General features: G+C 34.7%; 1 protein-coding gene across 1 annotated transcript in view; it reads left to right on the plus strand.

Moving 5' to 3' along the window:
* The window catches only part of LOC108537959 (doublecortin domain-containing protein 1), a 69,337-nt gene extending 49,643 nt beyond the window's left edge, over positions 1–19,694 (plus strand). Inside the window, 6 exon segments of the mRNA XM_017885737.1 lie at positions 388–666; positions 1,890–1,959; positions 1,962–2,045; positions 2,524–2,686; positions 16,898–17,103; positions 19,629–19,694. Of these exon segments, the coding sequence (XP_017741226.1) occupies positions 388–666; positions 1,890–1,959; positions 1,962–2,045; positions 2,524–2,686; positions 16,898–17,103; positions 19,629–19,694 (868 nt within the window).
* Positions 19,695–21,244: the final 1,550 nt, after the last annotated feature.

A 21,244-nucleotide genomic window follows, 5' to 3' on the forward strand; every position in this document is an offset into this window, starting at 1 on the left:
TAAGAATTTAAAAATTATACTTACATTGTTTTAAACATTATGCAAGCTTCCTTTTGGTTGAATTAAGTAAAGCAATGAAGCTTAATGGTTATGAATGTGAATTTTATTTCAGGACAGGCTTGGGTTCAAATTTCCACCTTGTCAGTTACTGATTATGTGACATTGGGCAAGTTAATTAACCCCACTGAGTCTCAATTTCTTAAATCTGTAAAATGGGAATAAAAATAATAACCACTTCCCAGGAATATTGTAGGCATTAAACAAAATAATGGCTAAGTGTGTAGTATTTTGTGTAGCAGATAGCACACAACTCATTATTATGTGGTATTTGTTAATAAATGATTACAAGTCAATTAATTATATTCTTCCATGCATTGTTTCTTCCAGAGAGTTTATGTCATCCCAAGCAAAAGCAGTTATTAAAACTACTGATGATTATTTGCAGCCTCAGTTTGGCCCCAACAGACTTGTGCATTCAGCAGCAGTACCAGAAGGGTCAGGACTTCAAGATTGCGCCACACATCAAACAGCATCAGATCACAGCCATGATGAAATATCAGACCTAGATAGCTACAAATCAAACAGTAAAAACAATTCTTGTTTTATATCAGCATCCAAGAGAAACAGACCTGTCAGTGCTCCAGTGGGTCAACTGAGGTAATCAAAGCTGTTCTCTGTTCTTTTTAACCTACTGTGGAAGTTCTTTCCTTTGAGCAGAATTTATAATGTTTCAATTGACTATCTCAGACATTAAAATGTAACACATCTCTATGGTTTTGTTTTTGTTTTTTTCTTTGAAAGCACCAGAGTAGAATGTTGTTAATTACACTGTGGGAAATATGAGATACACTTCAACCTGGGTAATCAGAAACTCTGAAAAGAATATCTGAAGCAGAATCAGGCTAGGATCATGAAATATCTTTGCTCACATGAACTTATTTAAAAATAAAAATGCTTTCTTTTGATATTTAACCAATAGTTTGAAACAGAATTGAATTGAATGACATTATTATAAAACCATTTTGTAAATATGTTTTCACGTCAAGATTGTTATCATAAACTGTTAACACAAGAGTTCATAGACAGAAGAAAATATTGGTAAAAACAAAAATCAAGCCAAGAAACTAATACCCCACTATTTTCAGATGTTTGAATATGTGAATATGTTGTGTTTTAACTTACATGACATTTTATTTTAAAATGTTTACTCTTCTGTGGCATTACAAATTAACTTGGTTAGAGAATTATGAAGAAAATTTGACATGTTAGTTTACCACATACTTTTGCTGAGAAAAATTATAAAGATCAAAATTAGTTTCGCCCGAAGATGAAACTTAGAAATCTTCACTTTCACCACTTCCAGACAATTTGAAATAAGAGCAATACAATTAAACTCGGAATCAAAATATTTTTGAATTTTAAATCATTTTTTAAAAAAATTAAAGAACTTTGATAAACATGAAAACTTGTGTAGAATCTTAGCCATTTGCTGTTTCATGATATTAAGACCATATTACTACTTTTTGCTATCAGAACATATCATATATATGTAATTTTTAGTTGCATATGGTATATATATTTTTAAAGGACTGTTGTGTTTTATGAGTAAAGTGATAAAAAATCATTTATTCTGATATATATGTTTTATATGAGCAGTTTTGGCAAACACCATGTTTAAAATTTTTTTGAATATTTAAATAGTGACAGTGTTACTCTGTTAACAACAATCTTATCCTATAAAAAGTATTGTTAGGTATACTTACGTACATAGGAACAATCTTTAGTGCTTATATCTGTTTAAAAAAATCCAGAAGAATATTTATTTAAAAGTTTTTACTAATTAACATGCATCAATTTTTCTGTTTTTCTTTTTCTTCAGCAGGGTGCAGAGTTTCTTCTTTAAAATTCAGCAGCCTGGAATGGCAGAGATTGTCTCAAAGACACAAACTTCAAAACAAGAGTGCATTAAGTAACAGCTTACCAAAAATGGAATCTAGACAGTCTTTCGCCGAAAGTTACTGGTACCCCGAACAGTCACCCCCTTGGTAACTAGGTTCCAAAGTCCTTTCAACTATTTCATCTTTCCCTTCACTCTCTTCTATATACTAAAATTGAGAAATATCTTAATATTTCCTTTTAAGACAACCTGAATCCTGCAGACTTGCTTTATACGTATGTAATTTCATAGCGAATTTCACTCTTTCCTTAACCAAAAATTCAATATACTACAATATGCCGTATTAATTAACAGATGGCAAGTGGCATTATACTCGTTGTAGAGTTATTAAAATGACAGATTTTAAATATTAAAATTAGTCAATAATTAGATATGCTTCATGTTGTCACTTACCTTTTATTTCTATATTTTCAACTGCTAGAAAATAACTGTATTGGTCAAATTACTAAACTTGGCAAGTGACTCAGTTGGGTTTCTATTTTGATCATTAGAACTTTTCGTTTTGAGGGAAATATATTACTTTCTTTGTCGTAAATCACATTGACTTACCTCTTGCTTTCTTCTAGCTGCTGGAACAGTGCACAGAAAAGCTGAATCTGAACATGGCCGCAAGACGAGTGTTCTTGGCAGACGGCAAGGAAGCCCTCAAACCTGAAGATATACCCCATGAAGCCGATGTTTATGTTTCAACGGGAGAGCCCTTTTTAAATCCGTTCAAAAAAATTAAAGGTAAAAAAGATTTAAAAAATACCCTACCCCCACACATACTGAATTGCTTAAGGGGTGCAATTAAAAAATGATTTTCATCCTGTCTTTTTGCATGGTTTAACAAAACTAATGTTTACGCATTTACAGCTCAGTAAGAGGATAATGTGCTTAATGAAAGAAAAATCCACTGACAGCCACGTTTATTGCCCTTCATTAGCATTGGTGCTTAATTTAATATAGATCTGAATAGACATTAGGGAGCCTGCAGGAGGTTAAATGGTGAAAATATAATAAATTAAATCAGAGATTATTGAATTTACTGTTCAGTTTCTGTGACACTCAACAGACATAATTCATTAGACTTATTCTCTCAGAAAATAGTTCAAAGTTTCAAGTATCATTTATTCATTTACATTCTTGGTGTTTTTTCAGATAGTATCAACATAATTATGAAAATGTGGCCAATAATGAACATACATTTCTTATATACATATGATTCTCCTAATAACACATTTCATAATAAATGTTCCAGCTTGATTATTTTTTACCTTAAAATGTATAATATAATCCTACACATATTTTCAATTAAGGTTTGCCAAAAAGTTCATTTCTTCCAACATTTCAGAAATGTGGAGATTTTCTAAAATTAAAAAAAAAATAGCATTTTTCTTTCTTCAGTGGATAAGAATACATTTTAAGAGAGAAATAAAAGCACTACTATCTAAGAATATTCTTCCAAGCATGTTGTACCTAGAGGTTGGTATCAAGTGCTATGTATAGTAATCAGATTTAAATAACATGAGGAATAAGGACTTTGCCGTAAAAATTCAGTGTGTCTAACTGCTGTACTTTCCTATGCTTTTTATACTTTATTAGAAGTAATTTTTTTTTCTGCAACTTCTATAAAGCTAGTGAATCAAAGGCAAGTCTAGGCAGTAATTGCATAAGTAGAATAAAAGTAATTCTGGAGTTCATTACAGATGAGGTGATGAAAATCTCGCTTCTGTTAATGTTATTGTATAAAGTCATACTAGCATTTCTCTCTTATATAAACTTGATCTTCAGGAAATAAGCAATTTCTTGAATTCAATAGAAAATTTAAGATAATTTGGTTCTTGTGAAGAAGGTTGTTGCTATAATACTTATTGAAAATTACCTATCTGATAGTGTAGACTCATATATTTTTCACATTTTGCTTTAAGTTTAAAATATGGCTGGCTGCCTTAATTTTATATTCGTTGAATCATTTGCTTATATAAAAACATGAGTCTTAGTGGGCAAATACTTTTCTGTGACTTTAAAAAATTCAGATATATTTGTAATGATTGCTTCATTAAGATCCTTGATTATTGTTATTAATAAGAAATGCTTGCCTTTCATATGAATAATGGTATTGTGGAAGAGACATATAAAATTATTTATAGCTAAGCTAAGAAGAAAATCTCCTGGACATGTATTCCTAAAATAATAATGTCACACACATGACTGAGCTTGGTGGATGATTTTAAATATACTAACTAATTTCCTCCTACTTTTGTTTTCTCTTTTATCCTTTTCAAAAGCCAAGTCCAGAACAAAAAACTTCTCTGCTTTGTCTGCATATCTTTGGCTGTGTTTCACTGTGACATGCACTGCTGTTCTTTTAGCACCAAAATGTTGGCACACATTCCTGAAAATTTCACACCATCTCTTGCTGGATCAGCAAGCTTAACCCACCAAAATCTGGTGTTGTGCAATGGTTTTTGACTGATAATCAATCTTTATGCTGCTCGACAGTTGTTGCTGGGACACGGAGTAGAGCAGGTGGCAGATGTGCCTTGTCTTTTGAGAAAAGAAATTGTAGGTGAGCTTGGACACAGACTAGCATATCTCATGTCCATTAAAAAGAGTTAGGATAAGTATAATGGGGAAAAGCCATTCATCCAAGTTAAGCTTATAGATAAACAATGATGTTTGGTTTCTTTCAGAATGTTAAGAATATAAATGTAAATATATATACATTTATATATGAAAGGTAATATTTAACTTGATGTGAGTGATATATTACATATCACTCACATATTCACATACACTTCTTCAAACCACCAAAATCAGCTTGAAGATTACCTTTCTGTCATCTGTTTTATAGATAAATCGATAATTTTCCAACTAGCCACAAATGTACCATTAAAATATAAACTTGTATGAATAACTTTGAAAGTGGTAGATAAACTTAAAGATACATGATCAGAAGTTGGAAAATTGAACATGCTAAAGGTAAATAGGGGAAAACAGTTGGCAGAATTGATTGTTACTGATGTATCTTTCTAAATGAGCATAAATATTTTATATATAATGGGTAACTGGTCATTATTTTAATTTACAGACTTCTACTCATTCAATAAACATTTATTGAGAGTCTGTATGTGCTAGATACTAGGCCAGGTCAGAGAAAGATAAAAGCTGTGGCTCATAGTCTGATTTCTTTTTTATCATTATTCTTTCATCTCTTATTTAAATTCTGATTTAATGCAATTAAATCAAAATTTAAATCAACATATTTTTACTGAGTGCCTACTATGTGTGGCCCAGCATAGGGATAAAAGTCCTGGCCTTTAAGGAACTTAAACAGAGTAGATAAGTTATAAATCCTTCAAACTGAGAACACTATTTTACAAATGGATCTTATTTTATTTCTGGCATTGGAAGGCCAAACAAGTCCGTATATATTTTGGCCATTGTATTTCCATACTTCATTGGTTTTCCTTATTCATTGGAAAAGCAATGTAGATAGAGGAAGTTGCCTAAGAACGATTTCCAGATTTGCTAAGGCAGAAAAAATCTGACAGAACATCTCTGATATTTTAACTATTTTACTACGCCTTTTGAGCATCACTGTTGACAACCAGTGGCATTGGATCTAATAGAAAGCCAGAGAGCTATTCATCGCATACCTTGAAACACAAAGCTTTCATATGGAGGTCAGGCCAAGGTCAAGACTGACATGAAGCATTCCTTGTTGAAATGCAGTATTAGAATGATTCTTACATTTTAAAGTTGAATATTTAAGCAGAAACATTAATTGTATAAGGAAAAGATCAGGAATATAGAAATATTTTATATAAATACTGTTGAAAATGATGCCTTCTTAGGTATTATACTTCTGGCATTTAAAGTTTTTACATTTATTAATAATTCATTGAAATTATGAGTATGCAGTTAATGAATTGTTTGAAAAGGCATATTAAGTTTTCTGATTCATGGCTATGTGGTTTAGGTTTTATTCACAGTTTCCTGAATCTTCTGCTTAATTGTGACACAGCACATGGATCTTGGATCAGATCCATGGGGTTTATGAGTTCAGCTCCTTTATAACTGCTGGAAGCTGTATGTAAGTAATGCAAACATAGCATAATAAATGGTTCGTGCCCTGTGATTGCCTGAATATCTTAAATAAAATGAGGGGAAAACACTATTTAGACCTAATTCGTTAGGTCCAAGTTCTATTGTATGGAGCTCTGATTGTCTTTAAAAATTTTTGGTTTTATATTTCTACTCTCTCCTATATATCTTATTCTATTACTGGGCTTTCAGAATTATCATTTACAGTGATTCATTTCAGTCCTGAGTTTTGTTAACCAAAAGTGAAACTTAGTATTATGAATAAGATTTTAAACCTTTTATATCCTGTATTGTAAAGATGTAGACACAGAAAAAAATGCATAAAATGAGTTCTTGATACTACACCTAAGATCTAAATTTAAGCCTAGATATTTTCTACTAACCACCATGTGATCTACAAAATGAAATAATTTGCTATGACAGCTTGTGATTGACAAGAATATGTGTGAGCACATTTAAAATAGGCCATCTTTTCATGTAGAAGTGTCAGTGAAATGATGGATTCTCATCATTTTAATTATTGATGATTTGGAAATATTTCAATTCCATGACACACAAGACACATTCTAAATAGCAGCATAACACTTTTTCTCATATCTGCGTCCATAATGAAATGTTCTGTCATATTTTGTTTTTCAAAAAATGCATTAGTTTAATGAACCTGGATTCATGCATTATATTCTCTTCCATTATATGTCTACTGAATTTGTTGATTTTTAAATTGTTATGTTAAAAGCACAAGTTTCAATAGGTGACCCACTACTCACATCACATCATACCTTAATATTTCTGCTGCTAGATCTCAAGACAGAACGCTATAGTTCTGCCTACACGAATGGCTGCTTTAGTCTTGCCAAAGCAGATACCAGCCTTTGTGGTGTTCACCTGCAGGGCATTCAGTCAGCTATGGTAGTTAGTACTGACTTTCCCAAATTCCCTTTTATCTTTTGGTTTGAATAGTGTATTTATTAGGTTAGATTGTTTGTGCATTTTAACTTCCACTACTCTATATATATTCAAAAGGAGGAAGATGGCATTATATGGAGAAAAAAATAACCATTTTCTTCTCAGATAGCATATGATCCTTCTATTTCTGTAAGTGAGGGTAAAACTATAGGAAAAATATTTTATGTATTTTCTACTCCAAAGTTTTAAATCTGTAAATAAAAGAATAGAATATCCTTACTATATAAAATAGATGTGGATTTCAAGACAATTATGAGATGGACCAATAAAGTGTTCTTAGCCAGTAGGAAAATCTATAGCCTGCATGTGACTGGCAGCATCTCTTTATATTGTCAAATACCAAATCATTGAAAAACACCTAAATTCTTGACATAACCACAAAATGTTGAATTATATTCATTCACAGGGACTGCATTTGTTTACTATACAGATGCTTGCAAACCTATACCGTTCTGTTAACTTGTATGCCTTTACAAAATTGAAAATGAAACAGTTACCTCTAAATCAAATCACTTAGTTGTCTGCCTACACTGCTTGTTACTTTACCGGATAATTCATTTATATATTCTATACTTATGCTTTCTGAGCGGTTTGCTATTCGAACTTTTCACTTTTGAAGGCTTTAGATATCTTGTTAGGAGAGTTGTGAGAAATGCATTATTGTTTATTTTAAAGGACACTAGACTCGAAGTCAGATGATGTTGCAAGATTCTAGTCCCTGTGTCTGGTCTTGGGCAAACTGGTTTGTACTTCAATGTCCTTATCTGTAATACAGATGAAGTAATACTTTAAATGACTCTTGGATATTTCTAATAAAGGTAAATTATTTGAAAATTAAGTGTCTATAAACCCCTTGTCTAAACAGAAAACTTAGAATACCGTCTTATAAACATAACTAAGACTTCAAGTTAGTGAGAACCTTGTGTCCACTTTTACCTTCCTAGAATAGCTGGCTGGGTTCAGGAAAATAACAATAACAAACTTTGCTTCTACTTTCTTCATCACTGCCAGGAAACCAAACTAGAGTGTGAACCTGGGCCAGTCACTTAATCTCACTAAGCCTGAGTTTCTTCATCCGTAAATTGAGCATAGTAGTTTACACCTCAGCCAGGTGTGGTGGCTCTCACCTGTAATCCCAGCACTTTGAGAGGCCGAGGCAAGCAAATCATGAGGTTAAGAGATCAACTGCATCCTGGCCAACATGGGGAAACCCCATCTCTACTAAAAATACAAAAATTAGCTGGGCATGGTGGCACGCGCCTGTGGTCCCAGACACTCAGGAGACTGAGGCAGGAGAATTACTTGAACCTGGGAGGCAGAGGTTGCAGTGAGCTGAGATCATGCCACTGCACTCCAGCCTGGCGACACAGCGAGACTCTGTCTCAAAGAAACAAAAAACAAAACAAAACAAAAGTTTACATCTTGCAGATATATTATGGGAAGTAAAGAAGATGATATAAAAACCTGGCATATGATAGTTACTTAAAATATTATTTTTCTACCTGCCCTTATTTATTTTCCTTCTTTTGCTCCATCCTTTCTAGGTATGTTTCCACAAGGTTTTCATACAAGTTGTCACACATATCTGATTTTACTAACAAAGGTATTTGCTAGGTCTGAGATCTCGAAGTAAATACAACCAAATTAAAATACCTGCCAAGCAGTTATATATACGGCATGATATGGGAATCTGAGTTAAAGACTTTGAACTCTCAATATCTATGTGTAGGTCAAAATCAAGGCCTTTTATAAAAGCAGCCCCAAGTGGTCTTAATCTGCTCCATTCCAAAAGTTGTACTTTAAAATATGTTCATGACCCAGGGCTAGCCTTAACTTTAAGCTGCCATAACTTATTTAAAGAAAGTTCATAGAAAAGTTCAGGGAAAGGGTGACAACATTTTGATTGGCACAATAGATGGGATGTTTGTAATTTTAATCAAATGTAAATTGAAGACATACTTCAAATGCTATGTCAGACTAGTGTTACTGAGTTAAAATCTAATGACAACCACTGTCATTATTAGTTAAATATAGCCATCATGCCTATAGCAATAAATGATGACACTTAAGAACATGCAGAAACAAAGAGCACAAGTATTTAGAGAAAAGGGAGTGACTAGAAACTCGGTTGAATGCAGGAATGTGACCTGGATTTAATCTATTTACCAAACATAGAAGCAATTATATTTTGGGCAGATGATATAATTGAATATAGCAGTATGTTTTCTTACTGTCAGAGCATTTGTATTTTATAAACTCATCTTGCACTCATGAAATGATGTGCTTATTCATATTTAATGTCATTATCTATACCTATTTGACAGTCATAGCATTGTGTTTTCAAATTTATTGCCCAACTACAAGAGAACGAATTTTAAAATTAGGATTTTAATAAGCTTGTGGATAGGAAGTTGCAAGTTTGCTACTTTTTATTCTAGAATTAAAATAAGGCAGTATTCTTTTGGTACAAGCAAAATGGAAAATTATAATGTTGGAAGCATCCAAATTTATTTAATTTTGTGACAGACATTGGCTTTTTTGAAGTAGACTGAGGAAATATAATTATATTGTAGTTAGACCTTTTAACAGAAAGGCAAGCTAAGAAGTGCTTTATCTTTTTCATGGTTTGGTTAAAAATAAACCATGAAAATAAAATAAGACATGGATTTTATGAACTAAAATATAATCTGTGGTTGGAACATAAAGTTCTCTGAGTGCTTTGGGAAAGTAAGTATATGAACAGTCAGGCAGACATGGCAGTCCCTGAGCAGCTGAGATACCACCCTTTTGGGCACTATTTTCCAAGGTTATGCTAAACCTTAGGTCTTCACTAGAGTCTGGTCACCACCTGCATCCTAACCCAGCAGAATCTTAACTTTCCAGAGAAAAGTACCTAAGGAGAGGAAGACTGGGACAGGTCTAGGTCTGATTGCTTTGGAAGCCACCGTGTGTGGCTAGCAAATTTAGAGGGGATAAGGTGATCAGGTGAGACAAGGGCCCTTTCTTTGGCAGTTGGTTGTGTAGGACAGAGACCTTGCTGAAAGAACTATTGACAAAGTAGTGATTCAAGAACAGTTCAAAGGGAAAAAGGTAGAGATTCAAGAACATTCCAAAGGAGAAAAGGTTGAGACTCAAAAATAATCCAAAGGGGAACTCAGATGTTACTGCTGTTGAGATTTGTGAACTCTGAATATCTGAGACAGGTCTCAGTCAATTTAGGAAGCTTATTTTGCCAAAGTTAAGGATACATGTCCGTGACACAGCCTCAGGAGGTCCTGATGACAGTTGCCCAAGGTGGTCCGAGCACAGCTTGGTTTTCTACATTTGAGGGAGACATGAGACATTAATCAATATATGTAAGGTGAACATTGGTTTGGTCCAGAAAAGCGGGACAACTCAAAGCAAAGATGGGGCAACTCGAAGTGGGGAGGGGCCATTAAGGTCAAAGGTACATAAGAGACAAATGATTGCATTCTTTTGAGTCTCTGATTAGCCTTTTAACCTGACTCTTATAAAGGTACCAGATAGCCTGAGTCCCAGGAGTTGAAAATTTTTGAATTTTTGGAGGTGAGAAAGTTAATGAAAGACAGAAATGTAGGAAGCATTAGGAAGCATTTGTTAATAATGGCTAGTATGAGGGCCGGGCATGGTGGCTTACGTCTGTAATCCCAGCACTTTGGGAGACCGATGTTGGCAGATCACAAGGTCAGGAGTTTGAGACCAGCCTGGCCAATATGGTGAAACCCTGTCTCTACTAAAAATATGAAAAATTAGCTGGGCGCGGTGGTGCATGCCTGTTGTTCCAGTTACTCAGGAGGCTGAGGCAAGAGACTTGCTTGAACCTGGGAGATGGAGGTTGCAGTGAGTTGAGATCATGCCACTGCACTCCAGCCTGGGTGACATAGCGAGACTCTGTCTCAAAAAAATAATAAAAATAAAAATAAATTAAAAAATAATAATGGCTAGTATGTTTTCCTAGAAATTCAAAGTAGATTTAGATGGCATTAGGGTTCTTGTTTGAATTGCTTGGTTCCCTGCCCCACATGCCCTATAGTCTCCTCACTATTTTGTTGCTACTCACTCCACTCACCCCCAGCCTTTGAGAATAGCCTCTTCCTCACCAGGGTTGAAGCCTTGTCAAGTCTTTGCTGGCCACCTTCAGTTTCTTTGTGTTGTCATGGAAGAGTCAGATTCTGTTTTTCTTCTTGCCTCTGGATGTAATAATGCTTACATTACCCTGGCTGTCAGCCCTCGAACCACATTTCTTGATATGAAAACACATGTCCTCGGAGTGGTGATGTACAGAAGAATCACTTCCTGTTGCTAAATAGGAGGGTTCCCCAGTTGATATGGTCTGGATCTGTGTCCCCATGGAAATCTCATATTGAATTGTAATCTGAAATGTAATCCCCTAATGTTGGGGAAGATACCTCATGGGAGGTAATTAGATCATGGGGGTGGTCCCCCCCATGCTGTTCTCATAATAGTGAGTGAGTTCTTACTAGATCTGGTGGCTTTATAAGGGGCTTTTTGCCTCTTTGCTCTGCACTTCTCCTTCCTGCCATACTGTGAAGAGGGATGTGTTTGCTTCTCCTTCCACCGTGATTCTAAGTTTCCTGAGGCCCCCCTACCCATGCTGAACTGTAAGTCAATTAAACCTCTTTTTAAATAAATTACCCAGTCTTGGGTATGTCTTTATTAGTGGTGTGAAAATGCACTAATACAGTAAATTGGTACCAGGTAGTGGAGCGCTGCTGTAAAGATCCCCATAAATGAAGCAACTTTGGAACTAGGTAATGGGCAGAGGTTGGGACAGTTTGGAGGGCCTAGAAGAAGACAGAAAGATGTGGGAAATTTTGGAATGTCCTAGAGACTTGTTGAATGGCTTTGACCAAAATGCTGTTGTTGGCTGGAGCAATAAGGGAAGATCTTAAACTGGATCCTGAAAGGACTTGAGTCTGAATAGGTGAAGTATGGGGTTAAAAGTGAACAGGGTTAATGAACAGATTTGCTTAGGTAAAATAGTGATTCAAACTAGGGTAAGACAAGAACAGAAAGTTTCAATGGCATCAGATTGTCTGTAAACTCTTCTGTTAGACATAAGGTTAGGAAAAAGGACTTATGTCTTTTTTCATATTCCTTGCACAGAATCTGGCACATGGGATATACTCAACAAGTATTTGTTGACTGCCTGACAGACCCCTGATGGGCTGACTGACTGGCTGGCTGGCTGGCTGACTGACTGACTTGGAGAAAACTTCAAAAACTAGTTCCAAGAGTTTTCTCTTTAGGTAATGATAAAATTGATGTCTTAGGAAAATTCAGCTGTGATTGGTGTATAGAATGTCCGATGTGGTGGAGAAGAATCATATACAATTAGAAAGCTCTTGCAGATTTTAGGAGACTGAGAGAGAAATGGACAAATGGGTCTGGTTGGAAATGGAAAAAAAATGATGCTTTTAAGAGTTACTGTGAAGAAGGAATAACTGAGAGGTCTCCCTTCCTTTACCGTGTCTCAGGTCAGATTCCCTAGAAGCAGAACCTGAGATGAGGATTTTAGTGCAAGAGACTTTTTGATGGAATACTCTCAGTTGAACCATGTAAGGGAGTGAGAGAAGGAGCCTAGAGCAGAGGAAGAAGCACGGCCGAGACATGTGCCCACTGGAAATCTAGCCCCAGTCTGGAATGTGAAAGATACCAGAGAATTGCTCCCCTTTGAGGCAAGAGGACTGGCTACTGTGTCCCAGAATCAGTCAATCATTGACTGTGGGCTGTTTTCCTAGGTAGGAGGGAGGAGATCACAACCTTGCAGGCATTTCCTGACTAGGTTTCTTTCAGTCAAAGGTAATTCTCAGAAGGGTGCAGCTGTGTGATGGTCACAGCCAGGACTCACAGCAACTGGAGTTTGGGTGCACTAGCCTGCTAAAAGGCACCTTGGTGGGGCACCAATAGTGTCTACTACACTATGCACTATAGTCGACCCTTTATATGCACGGGTTCTGCTTCTGTGGGTTCAACCAAATGTGGATAAAAAATACTCAGAAAAAAAGAGTTATAAAAATAACAATAGAACAATAAAAAATAATATAAGCAAAAATACAGTATAACAACTATTTACTTAGCATTCACATTGTATTAGGTATTATAAATAATCTAGAGATGATTTAAAGTACACAGGGGGATGTGTGTAGGTTATATACAAATACACCTACATTTTATATAAAGGACTTGAGCATCTACAGATTTTGTTATCCTAGGGGTCTTGATAGCAAGCCTCCATGGATACCCAGGGACAACTGTACTTTCTTCACATAGCACCCTGCTGAGAATCTTCCAACAGCTTCCTGTCACATCCAGAATAAATCCAAATCCTTTATCTTGACCTGAACAATGTGGCCCCTTTGTGCCTCTTCGGCTTTAACCATGTACACTCTTTCTGTTTTTTCTCTCCTTCCTTCCTTCCTTCCTTCCTCCCTCCCTCCCTCCCTCCCTCCCTCCCTCCTCCTCCTTCCTTCCTTCCTTCCTTCCTTCTTCCTCCTTCCTTTCTCTCGCTCTTCTCTCCTCCTCTCTCCTCTCTTCCTTCCTTCCTTCCTCTTCACGTCTCTGCTTTTCTCTCTCCTCCCCTCTCCCTCTCCCTCCCTCCTTCCTTTCCTTCCTTCTCTTTCTTTCTTTCTTTCTTTCTTATCTTTCTTCTTTCTTTCTTTCTTATCTTTCTTCTTTTCTTTCTTTCTTTCTTCTTTTCTTTCTTTCTTTCTTTCTCTTGCTCTCTTGCTTTCTTTCTCTCCCTCCCTGTCTCCCTCTTTCTTTCTTTTTCTTTCTTTCTCTCTCTTTATTTCTCTCCCTCTCTCTCTCCCTCCTTCCCTCCCTCCCTCTTTCCTCCCTTCCCTTCTTTCTTTCTTTCTTTCTTTCTTTCTTTCTTTCTTTCTTTCTTTCTTTCTTTCTTTCTTTCTTTCTTTCTTTCTTTCTTTCTTTTCTTTTCCTTCCTTCCTTCCTTCCTTCCTTCCTTCCTTCCTTCCTTCCTTCCTTCCTTCCTTCCCTCCCTCCCTCCCTTCCCTTCTGTCCTTCCTTCTCTCAGTAAGCCTGAGGGTCTGCAGGAGATCAGGGCGTATTTCAGTCCTTATCTCAACCACATAAGATAGACACTCCCAGAGTGGCCATCTATAGACCTATCCCCAGGAATGCATTCCTTCCCCAGGGTCTCAATTATAAATATTCCTTGCTGGGAAAAGAATTCAGCAACATTTCTCCTACTTGCACGCCTGTTTATAGGCTCCCTGCGAGAAGAAAAGTATGGCTCTATTCTGCCCGACCCCACAGGCAGTCAGACCTTATGATTATCTTCCCTCGTTCCCGGAAAATCGCTGTTATTCTGTTCTTTTTCAGGGTGCACTGATTTCATATTGTTCAAACACACATATTTTACAGTCAATTTGTACATTAGTGGTCCTAAGGTGACATACATTCTCACCTTATGAAGATGACAGGATTAAGAGATTAAAGTAAAGACAGGCATAAGAAATTATAAGAGTATTGACTGGGGAAGTGACAAATGTCCATGAAATCTTCACAATTTATGTTCAGAGATTGCAGTAAAGACAGGTGTAAGAAATTATAAAAGTATTAATTTTGGGAACTGATAAATGTCCATGCAATCTTCATCCCTATCAGGTAGTGGAGTGATGCTCACTAGATAATTTTTAATGAGAAATCTGAGATTCAGAGAGGTATAGTACATCTAGTGTCACTAAGAAACAGAGTTAGGGTTCAAGCATAGTTTGAAGGTAGAGGTAATACCCTTTCACCATGCAGATTATGAGTAAACTCCCATTAAACTACAATAATTCATTCGTTTTTTTTTTCCCTCTGTGAGAGATTTTTTTTTTTCCCCAGAGAAATACTGACTGACAATGATCAGCACCTATGGGATCTCCTCCTCTTCTTTTTTTCTTCTTTATTTATTGAGGTCACATAATGCAAAATTAATAATTTTAAAGTGAGCAATTTAGTAACATTTAGTGCATCCACACTGTCATGTAACTAATACCTCTATCTAGTTCCAAAATATTTCCATCATTTCAAAATAGAATGCCTTACCCATTAAGCTTCTCTTCAGTCCCCTCTCCTCCCTGCTGCTGGCAACCATCAATGTATGTTCTGTTTTTATAGATTTACCTATTCTGATATTTCATGTAAATGGAATCATACAATATGTCACCTTTTTTATGTCTGGCTTCTTTCATTTAGCATAATGTTTTTGAGGTTTGTCCATATTGTAGCAAGTATCAGTACTTCATTCTTTTTTATGACTGAATAATATTCCATCTATGTTATACATTGTACTACCGTTGTACCAGTCATTCCATAATGACCATATAATGTTTATCCATTCATCTATTGATGGACATTTGGTTACCACATGTTGGCTATTGTAAATAGTGCTGCTATGAACATGTGTGTACATGTACTTACTTGGGTATCTGTTTTCAATTCTTTTGGCTATTTATGAACTCATTAACTTATAGCTCATTTTTCTATTATAATTTCTAATTCCTATTAATTTCAGTTTACAAAATGAAAACACACAGTAACAAATTTCTGTTAAAATGTTTTTTCTCTTTTTGAAGGCTTATGTCTATAGTCTTATAATCTAGTTTTAATTTAATCAGCAAGTTTTGTTTATCTGCTATGGTATGTGTGTTTTTATATGTGTGTATGTTTGTGGGTAACAGAGAGAGAAAGAAGTGGGGGAGAATAGAGGGTTTTTTAAATATAGCCATTCTGAGACTTGAAGGTTATTACAACCACTGGCTTATTTTTCATATCAATATTGGCAGATTTTATGTAAAGTAACATTTCTAGGTCAAAGAGGCCAAGTTTCTTTCAAGGTAAGTGCTAACAGAAAGATCATTTGAAAATCTGGGCAAATTTCAATGCAAAATAGCAATAAATGGAGCTATTTTCAGTTGTCTGTAAATAAATTTATGTTTCTCTCAGAACAAATAAGAGCAGATGAGGGAGGGATCATTGTATTTTTGTAATTCATGTTAGAAGAAAATATGATTAAAATAAATTGAATGCAAAAATAAGTAGCTCAGGTGCAAATTATTTATTTATGAAACAAAACCTCTTGAAAAGAGAAGAATGCTGACAGCAACTTAGAATGCAATATACTGCACTCCTATTCTTACCCTTACATTTTCAAAGTCAAACATAGTAATTTAGTTGTGCTCCTGTTTATATTAGTGGGAGTTTTAAAACTTAAATTTCTGCACACAGCTTTGAAAATGTATAGGTCAAAATAAACTGTTAATGAAAAACTGTTTTTCATTTTCAGTGAAATAGTTTATATCTCTCACCAAGGATGTCCTAGAAGGCACCTTCCTTCTAGTCACAGGAGAAGAATTATAGTATAATGTTACTATTGGTCAGCATCTTTAAAGCAACATGGATAAGAAATCATATTAAAAAGACAAGAAATGTTTCCCAACCCTAAAGAACATAAAAGTTCAGGACCTATGTAGTTTCATAGTAAGCAAAGGACATTGGACATTTTCAATGGACCCTTTCAGCTGGGTGCGTATAATCAGTAATAGAGGCATGCTAAGGTGAATTTTAATTAGGGACTAAATTGTGGTATTACTCTTTCATACCCTGAACATCTGTTCCCTTCAGAAATGATGATTTATGCAGGCTATCAGAGCAGACAGCTTGCTACAGCTTATGTCATGGTTAGTAAGAAGCTGGTGGTAGCATTTCAGAAAACCCAGCATCTAAATGGAGACTGGCCAGTGTATAATATACAGGTAGTAAAGGGAGGGAAGTATGATGTGTCCATTTTTAATTTTGAAGCCAAATATTGACTTGACTTAAAAAATTATCTTCTAGACCATCTGTTGTTAATGAAGAAAGTAACTTGGACAATGAATGGGTTGATGCTTCCTACTGATGTCAAAAGATGGAAAACCAAGCCTGTTCTTTCTGTTAGAATGAAGAAACTTACTGAGAGGACCTCAGTCCGAATTCTGTTCTTTAAGAATGGCATGGGGCAGGATGGGCATGTGATTACAGTGGGAAAAGAAACAATGAAAAAGGTAATTTTATATTAAATATTGAACTATGAATTCAATTTCAAAATTTTGTGGCTTTTGAAATGTGTTATTTTTTTCTTCTAAATATCAATGTCAACAAACTGAAATATTAAGAAAACATTATATAGAACTAAAAAATTCTATATAAACCTGTTTATAAGTCTGTTTATTGCACTAATACCGTAAATTACCATAGCAAAGCAACAATATTTCAGGAAATTATTTGGCTAACATAGTCAGTCATTCACCTAGTTAAAATGTTATGTTTATACTAGAGAAAACATTCTAAACATTCTATTTAGTTACAATATTTTATAAGCTATTTAGATCGAAGCCAGTCTAACCTAGCTTCCAGTCTCAAGTCTGCCTCTTTTCATTTAGAATACTGGTAAGACCTAAAAGTATCCTTGCTCCTCTAAAGAATTAGCAAAGCCCCAAATCACTAAAGTGCAGTTTCAAAGTGTTCATAGAAGTTTTAAAAACAAATCTAAGGGGCCCAAGGAAAATCATGAAACAAGCAAACTTAAAAAAAAAAGTTAAATTATTACTTGTCATACAAACGCATGTTTTTTAGAAGGTGTTTGTACTTTCTAAAACATCTTTGATATTAAAAAAATACCGAGGAGCTAATGGGAATTTGAAACACACACACACATTTTATACAGATAAGGATTTTCAACCAATTTTAAAGCAACCTAATAATAATATAGTAACAAATGTGTTGAGAATGTATGAGAGACAGTAAAACATAACCAAATGCCTAGGCTTGAATCTTGGCTTCACCATTCACTAACTATGAGGCCTTGGACACCTTTGTTTCCCTGAGCCTCAGTTTCTTCATCTAAAAAAAACAGAGATAACAGTAGTACCTACTTCATAGAGTTGCTGCGAGGATTTAACGTGATATTATGCATGGAGTACAATGCCTGGCACCCAGAAAGTTCCCATTAAATGTTTCTAGTCTCATCTTTGAGACTCATAATATGCACCTAACAGAAATTAGTTTTCTTTCTAATAGAAAATTTTGTTTTGAAATCAAGATAATTTTGTTATACAAAACTATTTCAAATTGAATGTTGCTTGGAACAGGTGAATAGTTGACAGATATTGGAATTTTAATCAAAATATCTACTTCTTCATGTATTTATTTTTGTGGTTGTTTTACAACCACAACTGGTTAAGAGCATTTACCAATGAGCTGGGAAACCTGAGTTTTGTTTCCTTCTCATCTGCAGATTTGGATTATGATAGTAAGGGATATTACACAGCAGAGCAAATTGCTAAGGCAAGTTATAACATCTTCCCTGGCGATTTTGAAAAATAGAGAAGATGGACATATCTCTTGGACTGTTAAAATGTGGTCATTCTTGGAGATAGAAGCTAGGTTAGATAACCTCTTGAGTTCACTTCAGTTCAATCTCTGTAATTTCATGCCTTAGTGGTAAAATGGGAGTAATAGTCACTCTTACAGATTATATGTTCTTAGATGAAAGGTTGAGTATAAATAAAAATGCCACTGCTATTTTGCTTTTTGTCTCAAGAGGAATTTATTTAAAACTGGATGATCAAGGAAGTCTTTAGCTTGCATTTTTCTTTTACAATTTGTAAAAAATATTTAAAGAATTTTCACAAATTCACGATAGAACTCATGATAGAACATGATTTAGTAACAAATGTATTAGTAAATGTTTGCTTCAGTATCACATTTAAGAATGAGGTAAAGAAGAGGAGGCAACAAAATGCTGACCTTGGGTGTCAATAAGAACTTTTTAGAAGGGAAAAATAAGGCTTGCTAATTATTTTGTAAATAAAATTTAAATTTTGAAAGTGTTGTTGATAATCATAGGATCACGCTCCATTTATACATTAAACACCAAATCAGTAATAGAAATAAGGAAGTGTCATAGTCTTAAGAGAAAAGCAAATTATTTTCTCTTTTATGATAAAATATTAGCAATGTTAGCTATTTTTCAATTACTACTAAGTAATATAAAACTGAAGTAGAGTGTAAAGTATTCTAATATGGTGAAGGTTATTGCAATGGGATAAGAAGAGAATTATTGAGGATGAATGGTACAATGAGGTAGTTAAAGCATAAAAGTCCTCTGTGAGCACAGAATAGAGCCAAAGGGAAATGACTGTATGTTAATTACAAGGAGAAAATCAAAAGGGAATCCATTTATTTACTTTAGGAAGTAATTAAGAAGTTTGAAATGAGGGCCAAAATGATATATTTCTTTACTAAACTCTAGAATACCAGAACTATAGCACATCTCTTTGCAATTTAAATCTGATGATTTTAGAATTACTTGATATGGTTTCAGTAATCACACAGCATGTGCTACTATAGGATATAGGCTAAACATCTATATCCATAGGTTGAGAAAGGTATTAAGAAAAGTTTGTGAGCATAAGATGCCAAATTAATGGGAAATGAAATATGGCTGATATGGATATACAACTTTGAGATTAGCATCATGGTGGATAAGTTTTATTCTCTTCCAATTACATCTTGGATTCATTTTCAGATAATTGATGGCTGTGTGGATTATTTTATTATTCAAGATAGCATTTCCTTTCTGAAAAATGTTTGATTTTTTTCCAGTAGTTAATAATTATATCTTTCTTACTTGGTTTGCTACTATCACCAATAGCATGAAATTACAGTGGTGAAGAAAATGATGGAAAACATAATGAAATGAATGAAACAATAAAAAAAAATTCGCTGTCCTCTTGCTCCCATTTGAACTGGCTGTTTTCTATGATCTCTATGCTGGGATCTGTCTTTACTATCAACCCGAGAATTATCGTTCTCTCTCTCCTGTGTTGGATTTCTTTTCCCTGGTTCCCTAGTTTTCCCGTACCTCATCTATTCTACTGTGTGCATATTCCAGTGGCTTCCCAAAAAAGAGAATATGGATGGTGAATATTTTGAAATCTTGGGAAATGTTTTTTCTTTCAAACATTAAAAGTATTGCTTTATTGATTTTTGTTGCTAGTGTTGCTGCTGAGAAGTCTGATATCATACTGATTCGTCATCCTTTGTAGGTGACACAAAGGATGAAAACATTTAGGACCATCTCTTTATTGACAGTGTTCAAATTTTTTTTCAAGATGTGCTGGATACTCAGGATGTCTTCTGAGTTTGAAAAGTGTCATCCTTTTCTTTTGAGATGTTTTGTTGAACTATATATATTTCTGACAATATCCTTTTACTATAGTTTTTCTGTTATTATTTTATGGAGCTCCTACTTTTGTATGTTGGATCTTATGGACTGAACTAATTTTCTTATCTGGGAGATTTGCTTATCTTTACCTCCCAACGCAATGAATCTTTTGCTTCTCCTTGTACAGGCCGTTTTTTTGCGGGGGGGTTGGGGGGAGTGGAGGCATTGCTTTTGTTTTATTTGGTTTTGGTCTTTAATGTTACAGACTACAGACTTACTTTAAGTATGAGTTACTCCTCCATCAATATTTAAAAGTGAAGAACCAAAAAGTTGGTTGAAAAGCTATGAGCATAGGTTTGTGTTATTGACAGATGGATTTCATTGGAGAGTGTTTTGACTAGGATTTTTCATTGGGGTTGGGTTCCTAATTATCAGTGTCTTTTCTCTGGAGTTAATCAATTTCAGCAAATAAAGTCCGCCAGTTTGAGCAATGTACTAGCCAAGTGGAGAAGGGGGTTAAGAGTTTCACTTTCAATATGTAGACTTTCATTTAATTCTCCTCTTTTCAGTAAGAGGTTTAGTCTCTCCAGAGAAAAAGTCTCGTGTCTTCTCTTCTGATAGCAAAAGTATAGTTGCCTACCTGGTTGATGTGGGAAGGGTTCTGGAGGTTTATCTGTTTTCTGTATAGTCAATCTGTTTTTAGCCCAACTTTTAGAGGTACCTAATGCCTCAAATTTATGAGCCTTTTTGGGGTTCTGCAATACAAATAAAATGTACTTTTACTAGTTTAAGTTTTGACTTTTCTGGTCTGCTAAATCATTTACCACTTAATTATCTTCCCACCTTTCTGGTTCTCTTTTTTGGAAAATAAATGTTAAGTGTCAATCTTTTAATATTGATAATAATTGATTAATAATTATTGATTTTATAGATAAAATGAATAATTCTAATATTTTCTTCCTATCCCAATTGTTTTC

Source organism: Rhinopithecus bieti, unplaced genomic scaffold (assembly GCF_001698545.2).
Source record: "Rhinopithecus bieti isolate Rb0 unplaced genomic scaffold, ASM169854v2 scaffold_13558, whole genome shotgun sequence".
NCBI lineage: Eukaryota > Metazoa > Chordata > Mammalia > Primates > Cercopithecidae > Rhinopithecus > Rhinopithecus bieti.